The sequence below is a fragment of the Antrostomus carolinensis genome, unplaced genomic scaffold (assembly GCF_000700745.2).
Source record: "Antrostomus carolinensis isolate BGI_N321 unplaced genomic scaffold, ASM70074v2 scaffold22898, whole genome shotgun sequence".
Taxonomy (NCBI): domain Eukaryota; kingdom Metazoa; phylum Chordata; class Aves; order Caprimulgiformes; family Caprimulgidae; genus Antrostomus; species Antrostomus carolinensis.
Window position 1 is genome coordinate 1 of NW_010333952.1, and position 23691 is coordinate 23691.

General features: G+C 39.0%; 1 protein-coding gene across 1 annotated transcript; it reads left to right on the forward strand.

Moving 5' to 3' along the window:
- The first annotated feature begins 2772 nt into the window (after positions 1-2772).
- On the forward strand, positions 2773-22963 carry TMEM168 (transmembrane protein 168). Its single transcript, XM_010174057.2, has 4 exons — positions 2773-3968; positions 15590-15732; positions 17491-17765; positions 22117-22963. The coding sequence occupies exons 1-4, from the start codon at positions 2832-2834 to the stop codon at positions 22662-22664; spliced, it is 2103 nt and encodes a 700-aa protein (XP_010172359.1). The 5' UTR covers positions 2773-2831; the 3' UTR covers positions 22665-22963.
- Positions 22964-23691: the final 728 nt, after the last annotated feature.

The following is a 23691-nucleotide window of genomic DNA, read 5'->3' on the forward strand; positions in this document are numbered from 1 at the left end:
ACCATTCTATGATCCTGTAATTAACCATGAAAATGCTGCCTTTTCCTCTTTTCACCAAACAGTTGACCATTAGAAAAATACTATTGATTAATAGTGGGTTTAGAGCAGTACACCTTTTTGTTAATTGGCTAGAATATCAGGAAGAGGAGGTTGCATTCACGGTCCGAGCTCTCATTTTGTGAATACTTCATGCTTGAGCAGACTGTGTGTCTTTCAGGTAGGAACAGGCCTGTTCCCCACCCTGGCACCCAGTGCAGCAGGTGGGCAGCAGCAGCAGAGGAGCTTCTCTTTTGTGTTTCTTGTGTCATGGCAGCAAAACTCCACTTGGCACAAGCTGAACCAGTCAAAGTAGCTTTCTGTCAGAGTGGTTGCTTGCTTGCAAGGCAGTTTGCTAGTGTAACAATCCCACCATAAAATAATTTCGTGACAGTAGCAAAATTTTAAGCCAGATGTTAAGCAGGAGCTTCTGCCTTTTGTGTATCAGCCAGGCTGCTGACTTCCGTGAGGCTGTTGTCCAAGGCAATGTGTGCAATCTAAGCCCCTTGGCTTGGAGGGGTTCCAGAGTGGCTCAGAAATCAGATAACAGGATGGGATGGCAGATGTGTTTCAGCGTGGCAGTAGTCACACATCAGTGCTGTGGCTTGGAAAGAGATCCACAGGAAATCGTTCCTCTCTATTCATGGTTTGAACGAGAGATAGCTGGGGGCAGGGGGAGGGGGCGCACGTGTAAGCATTGAAATAAATGGCTTCAGTTGTCCATAAAGCAAATGTTGGTTGTAGTACAAGAAACAGTGAGACTGCGGGCAGTGCTGGGGTACCTGATGTATTGTGACCTGGAATATGATAGCCAACGTTGGTATACGTTAGCTATATGAAGCAGAAAACAAATGAAAGGTTGAGAGGGGCAGTAAGTATATTAGCAAGCAAGAGGAGAAATATTGCAAGACCTTAAGCATCTAGGCAATTCAGAATTAAGTTTATATGTATAAAACAATAATAATAATTACTATGAAAATGCACAGTTGAAATCTGAAGAACTTTAACTTGCAGCAGCATCATGTAATAACCATTTGCTTTAAGTATATGTATGTATGCTTGTCCTGGTTTTGCTAGGATAGAGTTAATTTCTTCTTAGTAGTTAGAATAGCTGTGTTTTGGTTTCAGTTCAGACTTGTTATGAGAAGAACATTGATAAAAGTACCGATGTTATCAGCTGCTGCTGGAGCTCAAGGCCACCGTGTTTGGCTGGATCACAGCTGCATTGGGACTGGGAGGGAGAAGCGCAGTGAATAGCAAAGCCCCAAACTGGCATTTGGATGTGCCAATGAAATATTCCATATCATATCATGTCATGTTTAGTGTATTATCTGGGGCTGACCGGAAAGGGGGGGGCGGATTCGCGCTGGTTTTCGCTCGGGCTCTCCATCTTCTGGGATTGCAGTTTCAGTTCGGGATTGTCACTCCTACGGGATCGCTATCTGGGAACAGGCCGGGCTTGGTTGGCAGGTGGTGAGCAGTTGCACTGTCTATCATTTGTATATTTCATTACTGTTACCATTATCACTACTATTTTAATATTAGGGGGAGGGGGTTAAGTTTTCTTTTATTTCTGTTATTAAACTGTTTTTATCTTAACCTACAAGCCTCCTAATCCTTGCCCTCAATCCTCTCCCCTCTCCCTTGGGGGTGGGAAGTGGGTGAACGGCTGTGTTGACTGCTAGCCAAGGGCTGGCCCAGTGAAACTATCACAGTGATGTTTCAGTTAAACAGATTTTTAATGCATAGTTCTTCCTAGTAATATCTGCAATGTTGTTAGGTATTTAGTGTAAGCGTTCCTCGGGGGTCTGCATTGAGACCAGTGCCATTTAATATCTTCATCAATGACACAGAGGGATTGAGTGCACCCTCAGCAAGTTTGCTGGCAACACCAAGCTGAGTGGTGTGGTTGACATGCCTGAGGGATGGGATGCCATCCAGAGGGACCTGGAGAAACTCGAGAAGTGGGCCCTTGTGAACCCCATGAGGTTCAACAAGACCAAGTGCAAGGTCCTGCACCTGGGTCCGGGCAACCGCCAGTATCATTGCGGGCTGGAGAATGAAGGGGTTGGGAGCAGCCCTGTGGAGAGGATTTGGGCATACTGGTGGATGAAAAGCTGGATGTGAGCTGGCAATGTGTGCTCACAGCCCAGAAGGCTTTTCCATGATCTAGTGTGGGTTAAGCTCACTGACTGATTATAGAGTTCTTTTTGTAAAGCCTGTAGTTGTTTGACTGCTAAAAAGCATACTGAAAAGGTTTACCATAAAGTGAGAACAAATGGAATGTTGAAGCACAACAATGTTTTAAAACAATATTCAAATATTTTAGAAAGTTATGAGTGTAACAGGAATATTTTGAATACCCATAGATATCCAGTATAGATACTTAATGGGTGGTTTTTGTGGAAAAACTGCACAGGCCAGGTTTGGTTTACCTTTTCCTTTCATTCAAATTATAAAATAGAATTTATGGAAAAACCCATTTTATACTGGTTTTAACAATGACCTGAATTTGAACGACCTTTAACAACACACTTGATCTTTATTATGTGTTTTTTAATGTAGATGTTAAACTCCTTGGTGAGAAAGAATGTGTCATGTTTATGCTGTGTATGATTAAAAGGAATTATTTGCTGCTAACAGTTCTTTTAATTCTTCTTCCAGGACTTCGGTGATTCTGGACCACTGTTACTGAAATGATATTACAGAAGGCAGCTGTTGGCTTGTGTTTGTTGGATGAAACCCAAGTATTTACTTTTCAGACAAGTGGGTAAAATCCCCTAACTGCAGTTTACATGTGTAGGTCACTGCGTTACTGTGTTAGTCATTGTCTCTATGCAGCAATGACAAGGCTAGAAGAAGCAAACAGAGAAGTGAACATGCACTCATCGGTCAGATACCTTGGCTATCTTGCCAGAATCAACTTACTGGTTGCCATTTGCATGGGCCTTTATGTCAGATGGGAAAAAACTGCAGATGCACTGATTTTGGTAATATTTATTCTGGGACTCTTTGTTCTTGGAATTGCCAGCATACTGTACTACTATTTTTCAATGGAAACAGCAAGTCTGAGTCTCTCCAGTCTTTGGTTTGGTTTTTCACTTGGCCTTCTCTGTTTTCTTAATAATTCTGCCTTCAAAACGGATGCAAAAGAAGAGGCTACTAAATATTTGCTCCTTTCTGCCATTGTTTTAAGGATATTATGTGCTTTGGTTGAGAGGATTTGTGGTTGTATACATCATCGACCGACTCTGCTGACAACAGTTGAATTTTTGGAGCTAGTTGGATTTGCAATTTCCAGCACAAGTATGCTGGTAGAAAAATCTATGAGTATTATTCTGTTGGTCGTGGCTTTGACCATGTTGATTATTGACTTACGTATGAAGTCTTTTTTGGCAATTCCAAATTTGACAATTTTTGGAGCCATTGCATCCTTACTCTTTTTTCCATCACTGCAAATCTCCACAAACCCATTTGCCTTGGCTTGTTTCTTCAGCTGCCTGATTTCAGATCCCCTCCTCGACGTTTACTTCAGTGGACTTTCAGTTACTGAACGATGGAAGCCTTACTTGTACCGTGGTAAAATCTGCAGAAGGCTTTCTGTCATCTCAGTTGGGGTTGTTGAGCTAATTTTTTTCATTCTTGCAGCGTTTAAACTACGTTATTTGGATCTCTGGTATTTTGTGATACCTGGTTTTTCTATTTTTGGAATTTTCTGGATGATATGTCATGTCATTTTTTTTATAACTCTGTGGGGATTTCACACAAAGCTCAATGACTGTCACAAGGTTTACTATACCCACCGTGCAGAAAACAACAGCCTTGACAGAGTTATGGCATCTAAAGGAATGCGTCACTTCTGTTTAATTTCAGAACAGCTAGTATTTTTCAGCCTTGTCGCAACTGCTGTTTTGGGGGCCGTTTCCTGGCAGGTAAATAATGATGTCTTTATTTTGATCTCCCTCTTGAGAATGCCCCTGAGAATTGCTGGCTCCTTAAAATTCCTGTGATGCTTGGTGGTGTGCTGTGGCTCAGCAATTCAAAGCTGGAACCCTTCTTTCCTCCAGCATGCTCTTTGAATTTACCACTTGGTGCTGCCTTGACTGTGGCCTGTTAAGGCACATGCAGCGTGTCAGCTTTTTTATGTGGGCAGAATGGGAAGAATCAATGCTTCCAGGGCAAAAGAAATGTTCAAAATATTTTAAGTTTACCTACTTATGGAATTATTTTGCTTTTGAATTCATAAAATGGACAAAAGGAAGAAATGGAACCAAAAAGTGTAAAAGTAGCACCTTTCACTTACAGAAAGTGAAGGTACTAACGTACCAAAAGAAATGGGAAAGTGGTGTGGGAGACAGAAGCAATAGATGGAATATCAGCATGCTCATATTTCTAACTTCCATACTTTTTCTTCTGAGAATTATGTGTTTTTATCAAAGTGCAAATCTATTTTTTATATGCTAGATTATGGTTTTTCAGTAAAAGCAATTTTTTACCATCTCTATCAGACAGTTCATTAATTTCTCTGTCCTTGCCCTTCTACTTTAACATCCTGAGACACATTAATTAATAATTACATAGTTTTAAAATTACTTGGATGAAGTTGCTCCACCTAGTTACACCTGACAAAGCAGTTGGAACCAGTCAAATGTGTAAGTTGTCCACAGAGTCACCGGAGAGAGGCAGTTTCTTTTGGTGGTGCCCAGAGCCTGTCTGCAGAGAGTTAACCACCTGGGGTGGACAGAATCTTTAGGGGAAGGGCTCGCTCTCCCCTTGCATCTGCTGAAAGCACACAGGCACTTCCTGTACGAGGAGTGAGTCGTTACTGTCAACTGTGTGCGTCAGCAAGGAGGGTTAATCTTGTTAATTTTTCCTCTTCACATTGATTGATAATTCTTTGCAATTTTTTTCTGTCCCTGCCCTCTGCTCCAAAATAACTGCAACTGTTACATGTCTGATAATTTTCAGGCCTCTCTAATTCTGAGGAGGTGCTGTTGTGCTGTGAAATGACTTGTGCAGGACTGTTCACAAGAAGCAAACTGGCAGTGCGTCTAAAATCGTAGTATTCGTTATTGGCTAATTTAAGTTTGTAGCATCCTACGTGTAAATAAGAAGCTGTTGCTCATCACCTCTGTCTGATAGGTTATGTATTTGCCTATTCAGTGGGAAAAGGGGTCATTATAGTAGCAAAAGTGAAAGGCATCAGACCAAATATTTCTGCTTGTCAGGAAATATATTTTTTTCTTATAATTTATTTTAGTAGATAATTACATTGATATTTCTTTTACTATATTTATATTTCTTCCATCATGTATTTATAGTATTAAATTAGTTTAAGATTATGAATGCAGTTGTCTCCAACTGAAATAATTTCTACTTCAGAAGATGTTGTGATGTTTGCCTTGCAGATCACTGTGCCTATTCCATCTGTTGTCAGAAAATTAAATACTTTCTCAGACCTGGCCAGAACATAATTTAATAAATGGATGTATCATTTATTATAGTGATTGCAAGAAAATCTGGCCTTTTCTTTATTTTTCTGGACAGTGTCAGGTTTAAAAATAATTAGAAGTAAGAAAGCAATGATGCATAAGCACACACTTTACCCTTTTGCAGGGCATTTGTTTTTTTCTAGAGGTTTTAGGAAACTAGTATTTTTTCTTCTTTGTAGGGGAAATTCAAGGCCTCCAAACTCTACTTTAGAATCCTTTGCTGGATTTTTGAGTCTGCTGTTTCAGGAGGTCTCACAAGCTCAACAGTAATGCAGCAAACAAGCTTCTCCGGTGAATATGTACTTTCCTTATGGTGATTTATACGTATTGTAACAGTTAAAGAGACAAATCAGACTGTTAAAGAACACTGTCTGCCTTTTCTCTTTAGGAAATACTAGTTATTGCTAAATATTTAGTGGGTTGGGATTTGAGGGTTTTGTTTGGTTTTGTTTTGTTTTTAAGAAAACTTTGCTACAGATGGTGACATCTGGTGACAGATGGTAATAGAAAGAGATCTTAGAGCTACCTATGTTAGATGCTTTTCCATGAAAACATCAGCTTAATGTTTATTAATGGTCAAAAAATAAAATTAAATATTGGGAATTATTAGGAGAGAACTGGAGGTATCATTATGCCACTGTGTAAGTCCATAGCTTCCATATTTTGAATCACTATGCAATTCTTACTTGTCATCCTATAGATAAGAAGGTTCAGAGAAAGGTGACAAAATTAATTACAGACATGAAACAGTTTACCTGGAGGGAATGAATAAACAAGGAGGCTTCAGCCTGGAAAAGAGAAAACTAAGTGAAAATATGATGAATGTGTAAAGTATTATTTGTGATGTGGGAGAAGGTAAACAGTAAGAGACAGTGCAGTGCACAAATTGAGGGGAATCATGTTGGCAAGAAGCAGGTTGGAGCCAGACAAGTGGGAACAGCTCCTCAAACAGGACTGAGTTACTTCTGGGGCTGTGTGTCATGGCATGCTGTGTCTGCTGAGTGGTTGCAGAGGCTCAGGAGGAAGCTGGACAAGTTCATGGAAACGAATTCACTGAGGCTTACATACTGTATGGAAACCACATCTGGCTCAGGAAGTCCTTGAGCTACTAGTGGTTGGCGTACTCGGGAAACGTATGTGCTTGGTCTGTCCTTACAGCCTTTCCTAGGCATCCATTGGGCCTCCTTGGAGACAAGACATCCTTCTAGATGGACCTTTGGTGCAGCCTAATACAGCCACTCTTACATTCTTATGGGGGTTTTTTAACTTAAATTTTCAACATATTTTTTCCTCTCATTGTTAGGAATACTAAGTATTCTGCAGTCACCAGTTCCTGAAAATGTGTTTACTCTTTATAAAAGTGTTTAATTTTATTTTTTTTTTCTGTAGGTAAGATTAACAGTTTTCAGTCTTTGCAGCTTCAGTTTGGGATTTATGTAGTCACTTTAGTAAGTGCTAATTATATTTGAAGTCTGTTATCACTTGGAAGGTGAAGCATTTTTTATGTATACCTTTCCTCACTCTGAAGATACACTTAAAGTGTGTTTAATGATACAGTATTTGATAAGAGAGGTGGCTTGAAATTGCTTCACAGTTGGACATTTGACGTCCTATATAATGAACAGAACTGGCTAAAAACCTGAGCCTTGGTAAAGTACTTTCTTATGGTCACCTATGAATAATTAGCCCTAGCATATAAAAAGTCTAGCTCAGTGTGTGTGTTAGTTTACAGCCAGAAACAGGATAGTGGAAAGGAGGAGTTCTGTTTCGTGGAAAACTTTGTTGCAGGCACATTATATATGCCCTTTTAACATTTTTAATAACTGTAATATCTGTGCATCCTATAAATCTCAAGTCTGTGAAAGGTCAAGACCTAAAGAGACAGTTGTCTACTAATTGGTGGCTAGAGGCATCCTATTTGACTAAAATTGACAGAAAAAATATCGTATCTCCTTTTGTGGAAGGGCATTTAAAGTGAGGTTCATCAACTCACTGTTGCACACAGAGTAGTTCTGTGATTCATGCAGAATTGTTGAGGCTGGAAGTCCTGTTAGCCAAGGACCTTTATTTACAGGTAGCTCATCCCTTATAATAAGCCAAGGGTTGAAAGTCTCTGTTCCTGGTGCTTCAGTATGTGCTTGGGAAGAACTGTGGCTTCTGAAAGCAGAATCTCTCTCCAACAGATCAAGCTTTAAATGTAAAGAGCAGTATCATCAGGTCTGTCTGAAACTGGAGGATGAGCTCAAGAAGCATGAGAAGTATAAAAGTAATTTGTTAAAGCTGGTTGCATTCAAAAATGCAGTAACAACTTTTCAGTGGGGCATGTTTTCAGCTGGGCCATGGTCTGCTTCTGAGAGTAATCCCTGCTTTAGCTGGAATGGAAAGACACCTTGACTTGTCAGTAGGAATACATTCAAATTTTCCTTGCAAAATTTGCAGGAAGTGTTCTGCACCTGCCTTTGCATTTGTGTGAGTAATTTCAGTCAGATCAACAGACTCTTTTAACTCCAACTTACTCGTTTCAGCAATTACTCACATGCCTGTTCATTATTAGGTTCTTGGGTAGGACAAGATCCAGCAGAAGTCATGCAAATGGCTCGGGCATTACTTTTTTCAGAAGCCAATAAAATGATGAAAAAATTTGCAGATGAAGGTCTTTGAATTTGCAAGTGAAGATCTTGGAAAGGTTTGGAGGAATCTTTTTCTCAGAAATTTAAAATCATATTTTTTTAAGTGCTCTTTGCCAAGGTAGCAGTACATTTTTTCTGAATTACTGTCCAAAGAGAATTATCCCTGGAAGACCTGTATTTAATATTACCAAGAGAAAAATTAACAATGTCATAGACAGTTAAAGTAATGGAATGAAGTACTTTCAGTATATTATTCTTGTTTTTAGTGAGTTTTACGGTTTAGTAAAATAATAGTATTCATGATACACTTGAGTACTTGAACTTAAATGGACAGTACTATTGAACTCAAATTATTCATGGAAGAAAAGTATGTATGAGTATTTTCTTGTTTTGAGGAGAGTTAGTGTAGTCATTTTGTAGTCTTTATTGTGGGGTGATAGCCTGGTGTTTCCTGAAAGCTCAGTGTACAGTGCCATGATTACTTTTTTTAACTTCTCTAAAACCAAGATTATTTTCTGAATGCTAAAAATTTTTCTAAGTACCATCTATATGTACTTGCATGTACTTCTGTTAACATCAGAGATTAAATAACTTTTTTGAATGCAAATCATATCCAGTCTTTCTCCTTCATTTTCCCCTGTTTTTCTTCCTGATTTGTATTTTTAATCCAGTTCTCAGGCTTTGCTTGTCCAGTTTAATTTTTTTGTTTTTTTTTTCCCCCAGAGGCCCTGCTGCATCCTCTGGCCTCTCTGTATTTTCTCAAATAGCTGTGCCACTCCTGCTTTTTTTTTTTTTCCTTTTCTGTCTGGTCATCTTTAGTTCCCCCCTGTCTTTTCCTCACTCACAGTTTTTTCTCTCCCTGCTGATTTGACTTGCATATCTATGTCTTGCTGTTTCTTTACAGACTTGTCTGTTCAGTTTCTTTTGTAACACCTTTTGTCATGATTTAGGCCCAGCCAGCAACTAAGCACTGTGCAGCCGCTCGCTCGCTCCTCGCTGCCCTGGTGGGATGGGGAGGAGAAAACGTAATGAAAGGCTCGTGGGTTGGAACAAAGGCAGAGAGAGATCATTCACCAATTACTACCATGGGCAAAACAGACTTGACTTGGGGGAAAAAATCAATTTTGTTTATTGCCAATCAAATCAAGAGTAGGATAATGAGAAATAAAACTAAATCTTAAAACACCTTCTCCCCACCACTCCCTTCTTCCAGGGCTCAGCTCTGCTCCCAATTTCTGCTGCTCCTTTCTCCTTAGAGGGAGGACTTCTCACACTCTTCCCCACTCCAGCATGGGGTCCTCCCATGGGAGACAATCCTCCACAAACTTCTCCAGTGTGAGTTCTTCCCATATGCTACAGTTGTTCATGAACAGCTCCAGAGTGGGTCCCTTCCACAGGGTACAGTCCTGGAGGAACAGACTGCTCCAGGGTGGGCTTCCCACAGAGTCATGGCCTTTTTCAGGTGCAGCCTCCTGCTCCAGCATGGGGTCTTCCATGGGCTGCAGGTGGATCTCTGCTCCACCGTGGACCTCCATGGGCTGCAGGGGGACAGCCTGCTGTCTCACCACAGGCTGCAGGGGAATCTCTGCTCCAGTGCAGAGCACCTCCTCCCCTCCTTCCTTACTGACCTGGGTGTCTGTAGTGGGATGTGTTGTCTCACATCCCACTCCTCTCTCCACTGCAGGCTGTTGAGTCTAGCAACTGTTTCCCTGTGTGTTATCACAGAGGCACTTCCACTGTCGCTCATTGGCTCCGCCGTGGCCAGAGGCAGGTCTGACATGGGGCCGGGGAAGCTTCTGTCAGGTTCTCACAGGAGCCACCCCTGACCCCCTGCTACCAAACCCCACCACGCAGACCCAACTCACCTTTATTCCCTCTTTCCTACTGTTTCATCATTTCTTAAGCTGGATCCTAAATCCCTCTTGCCCACTGCTCATCATTTCTTCTGAAACTCACCCGCCATCCTGTTTATTTTTGCTGCCCACCTCTGCCCTCCTCTCCGCAGTAGGTGCTCAGCCCTCCATGACTCCCTGCCTCTCCAGGCCTGTCCTAAGGGCTACGTCAGGCTGCCTGCTCACATCCACCATGGCAGCACACCTTGCTGCTAACACCACTGCTTCCAGAGGCCCCAGGTCATGAAGGGGATCTCTGGTGACAAGAGAAAGAAAGTATTAATTGTTAGTCTAAATAATTTGATTTGTGTATTAAGCTTGCTATGAAAATCTCATTAATTGCAGAATTCATATTTTTATATTTAAAAAAATCAGAAATCCATTTAGTATGTTTTTAAGTTGACAACCATTTCTGGTTTTGACACACTGACTAAAGCACAGGCTTTGCCATGGTTAGAACAGGAGTCAAGGATGAGAAACATAACACATTAAACCTATCTGCCAGGGAACGTGACAACTGTTTCTGCAAACTGTTTTCTAGATTTTCCCAGGGCTGTTTTAATAATCAGAAGGAATGGATTATTTATTGTTCTCTAGAGACTATTCTTTCATTCAATAATTTGTTATAAGGCAGTTTTCTCTGCTAGTTGATCTACAATGTAACTTCACAAATTTGTTCTTTAAGCTTCTTTTTACCTGTAATATATGTATCTTGTTTTCATTTGGAATAAGCTATCCATCAGATATTTGTAGATTAGTTATCACATTATCCTTTTTCTCCTGAGCCTGCTCCGTCATGGAGCGTATACTTCTTTATTTTTGCAGAATCACTGCAGAGTAACTAAGCAGAACTTCTTGTTTTATATTTACTTACATGCGTGTGAGTGTATATGGTTATATAAAAATAGGTAAATATTATTCAGCTTGGAAAACAGGGCAGAATTTTTGCTTATAAATACGCAAAGACATCTTTGTTCCTTAGTTGTTGGTCTGTTACCTGTAATCCCAGGCAGCCTGCTCTAGGTGCCCCTGCTTGAGCAGGGGGCTGGACCAGAAGACCTCCAGAGGCCCCGTCCAGCCTCCACCATTCAGTGATTCTGTAATCATCTTAGTTGATATCTGTTTAGGAATTAATTTCTATTTTAATCAGAAGGGCTCCTCTATAGGTCTTTGTAACTGGCTTCCAATTTAAAATAATGTTTCTCCCTTTTTTTTTCCTCTTCATCCTTGTTATTTTTGTCAGTAAAGCTCCGTTGTTAAAACACTTCCAGAATTGTTCGACTTCCAACCATGGTTACTCCTTGGGACTGGAGTTTTCCTATCCATGAATATAAAAACACATATCCTGGCTGTAAAATACCTCTAAATTCTTCTGGTGTTTTAACAGTTACACTTAACAATAAGCATTGCTTTAAAAGCTTACGTTGAAAGATAGTACTAATGAATCTCACCCATGTTTCGTCTGTCATTTTAGTCGTCAGAGGCAAGAAGTATATTTTTTTACCTTTTCTACAGTATTTGAAATGAGAACACACTGTATATTTCCTAAACATTAATTTAGAGGAAGACAGACAGAGGCAAAAAACCCAAACACAAAGACAGAATGGCTTCTCATGTTTTCAGTGAGGTCTCTGTCTTCTGTTTGCTTTTTGAGCAGTCTATCTGGAATCAATGGGCACTTAAGGGTACAGGGATGTACTGCAGCCTTAGATTGCCAGTGCAGGCGAAAACAGAATGAAAATGGGTTGAACAGATGAAAGAACAAAAAATCCCTTTCTGACTGTGCCTGTGCATCCATGGCCATCTGCTCCATTAAGGACTAGTCATCGACTGTATTGGATTTAGTAAAGCACTGACAGTCTCCACCTGGCATCTTAGCTGTTATCTTAAACCTATCTTCAGATTTACAGTAATTACTAACTTAATTAGATATTCTTTTTTTGGTATTTCAGATTCTTACAATTTAGGTATTTTAAAATGCCACCAGTCGTTTTTTTGCTGCACTGAATTAAAATTTTTTATTGTCTTATTATAGAGCTGCCCTAAACATAATTAATCATTTTTATATTTGTTAGTGATATAATTGTTCTAAATCAAAGCTGTTGAAAAAGTGCTGACAGCAAGTACCAGCATCCTTACAGTAGATAGATGTCTATAAATGTAAAATATCCATACTAACAATACTTTCCTACTCCATAGCATAAGCTGGCCACTAAATGAAGACGCAGTAGAAACATCAGCTGAGTTGATTCATAACACTATAGAGCATATTTCCCATTCCTGTTTAATATTTGGTACAAACTCAAAGCAGGATACAGAGCAAGGTGGATCACTGAGATGGTCCTTACAGTTTCTATGTAGATCCTTATCTGACAAGTCCTTGTGAATTTTCTTGCCGGTATCTTCATATTAGTAGGAGTACTTTCAACAATTAAATGTAAGTATTTTTTTAGAAGTCAGACTCAGTCAGAAGTTTGGTGAAAACTATTAATCTTTGTGATAATTTCAAGTTGTGTTATTGCAGAACACTGTGGGCTTAATAACTTGCATGTGTTTAGGGGACTGGGGAAATGCAGGGAGTCTTTAGAACAACACGATATAAGAAAACTTCTACAATGAAATTCATATAAAGTAATAATACAGCATTCTTTAGGATATTACGATTGTAGTTTTTATGGGCAAATGTGGGTTTTTTTATTTTGTGATATATTCAGTGTGATCAAAACACTAATGCTGTAAAAGCATGTTTGCTCTATCAGGATCCAAGAAAAGTCATATTTATATATGATGGAAAAGCTGAATTTGTCATAAAAATGTGTTTTAGTACTTCCTGGTCCATGCATTCAGTCTTAACCAAGGTTTACAAAAGGCTCTAACTGTCATTACTAGGTAGCTTTTCCAGACAAGACCTTCAGTTTCTGCAGGATCCAAGTCTTCTTTTTTTTTGTATCTTAAAGCAAATTATCCTTCTGATATCTACCGTTGCAAGAGTAAGTCTCTAAATCTTGAAAGTAATGTAGCTAGAGAGCTTCACTGTTTCATCCAGGTCTTATATTTTACAAGGTTTCTATAGAACGAAAACTGACCTAATCTTTGTAAGTTTTTGTTGCTGCTGCTTTGAGTCCTTTTCATTTTCAGAGTGCATTTGGGAAACTGAGCAACAAAAATGAACACTTTTCTGCTGATATATTTGAAACAAAAATTGTATTGTCTTAGTTACGGGATTTTTTACTCCTTATTGACAACAAAACAAATTGAGGTTGCACTGCAACTGTTACAGTATTGTAAGTTTTCCTGTCTTCTGGTGATTTCAGGTAATTGTATGGATTTGAGGGAAGTTATTCTGAAAATCCTTATTCTCTGACACAATACTCAAGAATCATTGTGTGAATGCTTCTCTGCACTTGTCCTAAATATGTTCTGTCTGCTCTCTTGTTGATCCTGACCCTCTGAGCATAGGCAAGACTGGGACAGGGAATGGATTGTATCTGGAAGGATGCAAAGTATCTCCTGAGGTGGCTAAGAAAGTGGTGTCCATAAAAGTGATTGTGAATCTCCTGTAATGTATATGCACTTCATAGGCACTCATTGTTCCTTGTAGATTCAAATTATTAGCACCAAAACATCAAATTACATTATACCACATGAAGACAGATGCAGTAGTAACACTAGCATTATCACCTGTTGATGGACTTGTTACATCTGAACCAGTTTTGTAGCTCAAACGTTACCAAGTCAGCGAGCATATTAATTGCACTGTTGTGATAAGGTGTGCAGGGCTGTGGGCAAAGGGAAGCTCTCTGTGCTTGTTCTGTAACGTGATTCGATGGCTACTCAATGTCATGTCCTCATGTCCTTCAGAGCTAGAAGCTAAATAAATGAACTTTTCATTTCTCACTAACTGTCTAAAGCAAAGTAGGAGCTGAATGTAGTTTTATAGTGGTTTCAGATGTCGGAATTCAAGGATAATGCCATCAGTTAACAGTTATTTGAGAATAGTGCTCTCGGTGAATATCAGTTAGTATCAGTTAATTTCAGCTTCTGGTGTTTATTTGTTGTTAGAAGTGTTGCTGGCACCATTTCAAGAAGGTGAAGATCCTTCCATCCATTGTATAATGGGGCACTTTTTAAAACCAGTACAGGTAGCAAACACTGTTCTTCCTTAGGGGAGGAAGCACATTAGGTGTGTAAAGCTGTTCTTTCAGGCTAAGTAATGTAGTATTTATGTGTTTAAAAACTGAATATCATAGAACTTGTGCCATGTGCCAACAAGAACTGAGTTTGTGTCATTTTTTTTAGTATAATTCAAATTATTAATAGCTTTGTGTGTTAAGCTGAACTACCAGTCCACATCAAATCACTGAGTGTTAAGCAATAAGGCAATATCCAGATTTAAAAAACAAACAAACAAACATTTAATATTATAGATTTATCGATAGAGAATGAATAAAACATAGATGTGGTCAGAGGCCACAGGACTCTTCTCAAGACAGAAATCCATAGCTACAAATTTATTTCCTTTGCTACATAACAAACATTAATATTTAGTAACTGCACCATGGATATTAAAGTTCTTGGTTAATTATATAATAGTGTTTCTACCTTTCCTAAAGCATTTAATGCCTCATTAAACCCTTTCACATCATATTAAAATAATTAAAATTAATCCATATCTGTTCTTGCCTCTCACTGACAGCTGGCATTTCAGAAGTCCATTTTTATTTTATTAGTACTAGTGGTTGAGAGTTAACTTTTGAAACTTCTTGGGTTTTTTTACAGAAATCCTCTATGTATCAGTGAGTATAATATTTCCCAAAACTGCTTTTTACTTACCAAACAGGTGTGTCTCAGCCAGACCCGATACAACAGGAAAGCTCAATGTGGGGTATTAGCTGTGTGAATGCTAGAAAGTCCTGTAGTGGATGTTCCTTCTCATCTGATATTTATGTAATAAATATTTTCACGAGTCATCTTTGTGTGATACATAGTATTCCACAGACTATTTTAAAAACTCTTGGCATTAAAAAGCAGGAATCTATAATTATTATATATATTAATTAAATCTATAATTAAATCTATATTTTTAATGATGCAGTATTTTAGTATGCTGTCATCTGATGCTAGGTACATAATACTCTGTGTTGTACTTTACTGATTAAGGCCTGCAGATATTTACAGATACTCTTACTTTATGCACATAAATATTTCTGTGGCATTTGATCTTCCTGCTTAAATGGATAAAGCTAAGCTATGATCAGGGCCTTTAAACTTAAGTCCTGTGCAGTCAGTGTTTTCAAATGCATTCCTTTCAGAGGAGTGATCCCTGCTTACCAGCCACCTTCTCCCAAGCCTTTCATTTGTCTTTAGAGTACTTCACCATGTAATATGTGGAAAAATAAGTATACATTATGTATAATAACTTGAATGTTTCAGGACCCAGTTATGTTTGATCAAACACGGGGAATTATTCATAAAACCATAACCAACAGATAGGAAGGATTTTTCGTGCAGTACCTAAATCTCTCTGTTTTCTTTTTAGCCAACCAATGGGATCTTCATGAGTGCATTTCTTATCGTTTTACCTCTGGAGTCTATGGCTCATGGGCTTTTCCATGAGCTTGGAAACTGCCTGGGAGGAACGTGTGTTGGGTATGCTGTTGTGATTCCCACCAACTTTTGCAGGTACAGTTACCATGTGTTTCAGCATCGCAGTAGTGTCAGTGTACTGTCAGCTCATAGAGGCAATGCAGTGCTGTTTCTTGTGTTTTTCAATAATTAAATATAAATTTAAATAGTAGGCAGATTTTGTATTTTTCCTTTCCTCACCTTCCAAAAAGAGTGAGTAACTCTAGCTCCACCTTTTTTTACATCTATTTAATTTGCTTTTAGAAAGCCAGTGAATGCTTTATGGAGCAGTCATGCATAGGCACATGCCACTGTTTGTATCTCTTGCAAAGGAGGATTGGAGCATTTGACTGATTGCAGATATTTTATATGAGGAGATTTAATAACCAGGAAATACTACTTAAGCTGTATAATTAAAATTGTGTGTACGCTTCTTTTTTATAAGCAATAAACAAGAACTATATGAGTTATCCATTTGAGTTATAAGAGAAACCAAGGAGTTAGTTGAAATGAGAAGCTTAAAAATACAACGTCCCAATTTATGAAAACTGCCCAGCTTGCTGTACGTGTAATGGATTGTCCTGGTTTTGCTAGGATAGTTAATTTTCTTCTTAGTAGTTAGAATAGCTGTGTTTTGGTTATCACATGGATTAAGCTATCACATGGATTCAGTGTATTGGGAAAAAAATTAATGGGAAAGGAACAGAAGGTAGCATGCTAATCTTAGATCACTGTATCTTAAATAGTGTAAAATACTGTAAAAACAAATTTTCTGAGCTTCTGAGTCTTCAGCTGTGCACTCTTTTAAGAGGATCCATGTAGTCAATTATTGTTAGGGATTAAAAAAATAATTTTTCAAAATTTACATTACAATAGAAATTATTTTTGTTTCCATGGCAACAATTTAATTCTCTCATTGTATTGTATTATTCTGGCTCTGGCAGTTCCCTCTAATTTCAGAGTGGATGAGATACTCTCGAGCAACTGTTTAGGGCCTGACAGAACTAAACTTCCTTATTAACAAAGCTTGACTGTTTCAATGATGGGCCCAGTCTTCTCTTGCTGAACAAACAGTCATGATGATGTAGTCAATGTAACTGTAGTAGTGGAACACTAGCCTTCACGAAAGCACTAGGCAGATGAGGGAGAGGTGCAAGTTTAATTAGCTAGACCAATAAAGAAACCAGGTAGCTTTACACACTGACTTGCAAACAAAATACTTGAAGAATACAGACATACATGCATATATTTATATATAGAAAAAAAGAAGATATATTTTGTATTAGTAGAGTAAGACCGTCTCCATATTTTTGCCCACAGAACCTCTCCCTGTCTGTAACTGAGCGTAAGTCAGGCCAGTTTGGTGCAGCCGTCAGTCATGTTCCTTATCGTTACCATCATTACAGTGGCTGAAGAGTGATGAATGCACTTCTTTTTCTGAAAATACATCCTGAAGAGCGCTCCCATAATGGGATGTTTTGCAAGACCAGATCTCTTATTGTCATGATTAATGAATAGCTACGCAGAATTGAAAAGCATGTGTCTGCCCCCCTCTGCCCTTTCAGGAATAGCATGGGGTTGAGTAAGGACTATGCTTTAAAGTGAAAAGTGTGACAGAAGGGAGAGGTAGATAGTGGTCCCCACTTAAATACAGTAATTTGAATTGTTTATAAACTGTACATTTTAAGTAAATTTGGATTTAGAACAGTACTACTTCATAGCAGAGAAAATATGCACAGGGAAAAAAATCTCCAATTGCCAAAAGTCCACTAAGCATTAAATAATTATAATCATAGATGTTTTTCTTTCCTTTAGTCCGGATGGCCAACCAACTCTTCTTCCGCCTGAGCACGTACAAGAGTTAAATCTGAGGTCTACTGGCATGCTTAATGCCATCCAAAGATTCTTTGCCTATCACATGATAGAGACATATGGTTGCGATTACTCTACGAGCGGACTGACCTTTGATACCCTTCATTCCAAGATCAAGTCTTTTCTTGAACTTCGGACGGCAGATGGACCCAGACATGATACCTACATTTTATATTACAGTGGTCACTCACATGGCACTGGTGAATGGGCACTGGCAGGTAACTATTTTAGGAATTTTTTTATTAATAGTTTTGGTATTGGTGAATTTTACAAATCAATTAATTCTTTCTTTAAAAAATCATACTGTATTGCAAAACTTTGATGTTTTGGTCACATTTATTATCTCATAGTCCACAATGGCAAAGAACCACCAGTCTTTGGATAACAGGTTCATACAAGCTCCCAGCAGGGAAGGAAGAAAGGAAAGGGTAATACACACAACATGGCTGTTAAGAGGGGCTACAAGGGGCTACAAGGAATCATGTAAACAAGCAGGCTGACTGCCTCTGCTAGTGGAGAGAATGGAGAAATGCAGAAGCCCTTTTTCTATGTAGTTAACTTGACTCAAAGAAGCAGCTCTTTGTGACACATACAGCAACATACCTTTCTCTGTATGACAGTCAGGTACATTACTGTATGAACTTCTGTGTCATTTTTAGCATTTAGTCACTTTAATAAAAATCCTTTTGCAGCTAACTGTTCTTTTGGTTGTTCTCAAAATATTGTTGACCCCAAGTGTACAATTACAATTTTAAGCATGATTTCTTACTTCCCTTACAATTCAACAAGGCAACTCTAAAGATTGCTTTTTTCCCCCAAAAAGTGGAAATGACCCCTTTCTGCTCTAAAGACAGATTTCCCTTGTATTTTGAGGAATATTTGTTCCCTGTAACAAATAAGCATAAATCTCTTCTCATTCCCAGGACATAGCAGAGCCAGCACACCTACTTCTGAGTGAATTAGACAGTATTCTGTGTCACTGTATGTGCTCTGTTTTTTGTAAAAGATAGAATTAGTAAAAGAAATAGGAGGCAGGTATGCAATCCACACTAGAAAAGCAGGTTTCCAAACCTATAGCAAACCTTGTATCACGAAAACAGCTATGGTTTGGTGACATCCTAGAGTGTGGGAGCCATTGTGGGCACAGTGTAGGCTCAAGACTACAAACCCCTATATAAAGGGGCAGTTTAATGCCTAGTCATACGCTGGGCACAGACTTCACCATTTTCCCCTTTCCTGGTCTGTTTTTGATCTCTTTATAATGGGCAGTTCTATCTCAACAGTATAAAAACTGTTGGTAAACCTGCTGAAGTTTTCAAATCATTGGTAGGTTTGGCCTTGCTCTCCTGCTGTATGGAACAGGGCTTCTGAGGTTGCTGTGTGCAAAAAGTGAATCTTGTAGTAAATATGTTGAAAATTTGCAAGGTTTTTGCTTCCTAGGACAGAATTCACTGTTACGGATAGTGCTCTGCCTGCAAGCTCCTCACTGTCAGCAGCCTCTCTCCAGGGGCATCTGCTCTTGGACAGTGTAAACAGATTTGAGCTTTGCTGTGTGGTCATGCTGAGGTGTTCAGGCGCAGGTCAGTTTTCATCTGGAGGCCACATACCTGTTTTGGTGCAGCTCTACACCTTAATCGTTAGACCTGAGGAAGAGCAACGTGTATTTTTTCTCAAAGGCTTCCTCTGTATCATTTTTAAAAGCCACAGCAATACTCAGAGCTTAGCACAAGTGACGTAACGCAGTGTACACCAGAGTGGCTGAATGACTTCTCCAAGAACAGCATGATCTTATCCGTAAGGGCGGCTGCCGCCCTGTGCAGTTGCCGAGTGGAGCACGGGCAGTGAACCTCTGCCTTCCACCCACGCTGCAGTGGGCAGCACAGGCACAGTTAGCTTGCTAGCGTACATAGAGCTAAGTGCAGGAGTTGGACAGCCTGCAGCCCAGTCCTGGCTTACATCTGGCCAGCCTGGAGTGTGACAGAGAAGCTCAGGTCTCTGTATACCCATTCAGGTAGCCTTAGCCTAAAGTAAACTCTGTCTTCACTTTTATGATAAGGGCCAAGGTAACTGTTAAAATAAAAAGAAAGTTTCTGTGCTAAAAGATGAAGTGTGTAAATTTTACAAAAGTGTTTAACTTACTTTGTCATAAAATTGCTTTTCGGTTCTCTACCCATCACAACTTCATCTACTTGGAGATATGTATAGTCACATAAAGGAGAGAAACAGACAGCTTGCATCCTTTTTTGTCATTAATTTTAGATAAATCATGAAGTGGAACCTGATACTCCTTCCAGATAGCACTGGCCCTGAATGTAACATGAAGCATAAACTGAAAAGATCAAGGCTGTTTGATTGTGTAATTGTACTGCATGTATTGGATAGTGATGTTTCATGACAGATGGAACATTTGGTCATCAGCTCCTGTAGTGTGTACCATGCTCTGACTTCTGCAGAGGATGAAGAGAGATGGCAACAATGAACTACAACATCTGGATCTAATAGAAAAAGTAATGTCTCACTGCCAGCTTATGCAGTGATACAGCACAGAAGCAGCAGCGTAGGCTTTGCTTTGTAATGACATCTTTAAAAGGAGGCTTATTGGATTTATTAGTTCAGCAATGATGTTTCTCTCTTGTTGGAAGCTGAGATGTAACACAGTGGTTTATAGAAAAGACTGTTAACTAGTCACGCATAGAGTACGAGCAGGCAAACGACCTGGGAGGTCATGTTCTCTGAGGAAAGGTAGAGGCAGGAGCTGAGCTAATGAAGCTTTGTCTGTGTTGCTGAAACTGGTGGCTTAACTGCCTGCAGAACCTTCCAGAGAGCCAGATGTGGCCAGACGCAGGAATTTCTTACACAGCTCGGTGCCTGAATCTCATGCTGGCTGATAAGTCCATGTGTTTGAGGTCAATAGGGTTAGAAGCTGAGCACGTGTTCGTGTGTGTGTACAAAGGGTGAGATGATTTTCTTCGGGCAGTTCCATCCAGTACTGTTTTGAAATCACCTGCACTCTTGCATAGTTACACTAAATAAAGTTTATTTGTAAGCCTTTAAAATGTGAACAGATAAAGAAATTTTTACTGCTAATTGACATGCCTTACCTAGAAAAGGGAAACTGCTTCTGTACAAGTCTGCTGTAAATAAGTACATCTAACAAGACAAGTCATTACTGTAGGTTTGTATATTAAGATTTTTCTTTGGTGCTAAATTTTCCAGGTTTGCTTTTTTTTTTGATAAAGTTGTAGCCCTGTAATTTTGCTTTTACTTTAACTGCAATAGCAAGCTCAAAGCTTTAACTCTCAGCTGTTAATTTGAAGCACTTTTTTGTTACCCCCTACAGATAGAAATGTGAGTGCTGAAATACGCAGCAATTCTGTTACAGATTCACCTGTGCAGTTAACAAGGTCTTAAACACTGCTGAATGTACTTCTATTCCACACTGAAAATCACTATGGAATTAAAATGCAGTTATTTTAAATCACATTTTTCTACTTTACATCAAAATGTCTTTTTTTTTTTTTTTTTTTTTTTTAAAGCTGACATTTTCAAGTTAGAGTGTTTTTGTTGTCAGTCTGTATCATAGCTCCAACCTGTCAACATTTAGACACACCAGTCCTTCAAATTAATAGTCACTGTGGAGCCAATGGAGATTCATTGGCTTGTTTGGAAGATGTTTTCCTCAGGCCCTTGAATAAGTTGTCTGCTTTTCAAAGCTGCATAGGTCCTACAATATCCATTATGCTTAAGCAGAAGGACTCCCCACTGTAGGTAACTTTGTTTAATTACAGTCTGTTCTTTTAAAGCATTGTTGGAGCAAGAGCCGAGATGGAACATTAGAAGTTAGACACTCTAGTTGTGTTTTCTGAACTGATAGGAAATAAATATTGTGGGAAAATTCGTATTAAATTTTTGTTTCAATGAGTTGTCAATCCATATCAATTTTAAATTTCTTGAAGCCCTGAAGACAGGGCACACCCACAGCACCCCCCCACCCTGAAGACAACTGTGTCCATAGAGTGAATCTCTCAATTTCTGGTCACATGAATTTTTCAAGCCAAAGCAATGGTTGTGCTTGTAGTTGGCTTTCTTGTTGCGCTTCAAAACTGTTGGCATGTGCTGTGTTCAAAAGTCCTCTCTTTTCCTTAAAAGAGGAGACCTTTTTAATGTTACTAAAAACATATTTAAAAGAGTTCCTTTTTTCCTTTAATATTTTTAAGAACTTAATACAAAATAAACTCTGTTTCAGGTTTTTCTTCCCTTGTTTAACTATTTCTAGATTTCTTCAGGAGGCTGTGATTTCTTTCACCCTGTGAGGGAATGCTTTTTTTTTTTTAAAAAAAAAAAAAAAAAAGGGTGAGTTGGCAGCCTTGTCTGCCACAGCAAGTTGGGTCGAATCTATTAATGTCTCTCTGGAGATATGCAACATCTGCAGGCAGGGAGGGTCAGCTGAAAACTTCTGTTATCTCTGTCCAGGTTGTTAAAATAAGGGATTCTTGGAAACCGCAGTCAAAATTCCACAGAGGTTTCTGTTTCTTCCTGCTAATCTTAAATATTTTTCCCTTTTGGCAGGAGGTGATGCTTTACGACTTGACACACTTCTGGAGTGGTGGAGAGAAAAGAATGGCACTTTTTGTTCTCGACTCATCATCGTTTTAGACTGTGAGAACTCTCAGCCTTGGGTTAAAGAAGTAAGAAAAGTAAATGACCAGTATGTTGCAGTGCAAGGAGCAGAAATGGCCAGAGTTGTAGACATCGAGGAAGCAGACCCTCCACAACTTGGTGACTTCACCAGGCAATGGGTTGAGTACAACTGTAACGCCAACAGCAACATCAGCTGGTCCGAAAAGGGACGTACAGTGAAAGCATTGTATGGTGTGTCAAAACACTGGAGTGACTACACTTTGCATTTGCCAACGGGAAGTGATGTTGCCAAACACTGGATGATGTACTTCCCACGGATCACCTATCCATTAGTACATTTGGCAAACTGGTTTTGTGGTCTCAATCTGTTCTGGGTCTGTAAAGCTTGCTTTAGGTGCTTGAAAAGATTGAAAATGAGCTGGTTTCTTCCCACGGTGCTGGACACAGGACAGGGTTTCAAACTTGTCAAATCATAATTAGGAACCAAAGAGGAAATGAAGTGAGAGCTCTGGGAACTTTTTCACTTTACCATACTTAAAACTTTTTATATGACTGTTTTTCTCTCAAAAAAATCTGCTACGCTCACTTTATTCAGCTCTTTGAGCAGCTACAGTATATGCAACAGTGAGAAACTGAAATCTTAAACAGAAGAGGGTGGGACTATGATATTTGAGTTTTGTTACTGATCTGTATGTACACGTTGGAGACTTATTTAATGTGACCATGCATTTTGGAGACAGTTTGCATGTTCATATGCGTTACTTAAAGCAGCCTTTGTTCATAGTCACCAGTTTGATGGACCACAGCTCCTGTGAATGTTACAGCATGCTTATTTGTCATTTACATCCACTGTAAGGTTCAAATACCAGAAAAGAACCAAGCTAATATTCAAATCAATATATATGTCCTTGAAATTACATGGTGGGGTCAAGGGTATTATAAAACAGCACTGAGCTAAAAACAATAGAAGGATGAATAGCCATTGTAAGGTGAGTACCTACCAGAAATCTCTAGTTTTATTTGCTTTTACATCTTCAGCCCCTGCCTCAGCTCTTTGCTGCCATCAGTGGAAATTTGCCACAGAAAACAAGGAAATCAGACAGCCCTCTAATGTTGTGATGCTGCTTGGACTATGTTTTCTGGAGTGCAGTTTTAAAAACTTTCAGTGTTACTTTCAAAATATCTTGCTGGTGATTTTTTTTTTTTTTTTTTAATATTCCCAGTGGTTAATTCATATGTGGAGTAAGAAGTGCACTGAGAGTTTTTGCCTCACCTGTGTTCTCTCACCTGTTAGGGTAGTTCTGTCTTTTCCAGCCTTTTACTAGTTTGTATTTTGAAAAGCTACCCTGAAGAAAAAAAAAAACAAAATCCAAGGAATTTAACGAAGAAAATAATCCATAGATAGAAAATAGAAATACAAGTGTTGCCTTGCTTCCATGTTTATCTGAAGTCTTTGCTGTGCCTAAGACCTTGATTGTGTAAAATGCTGATTGGACTGATGAG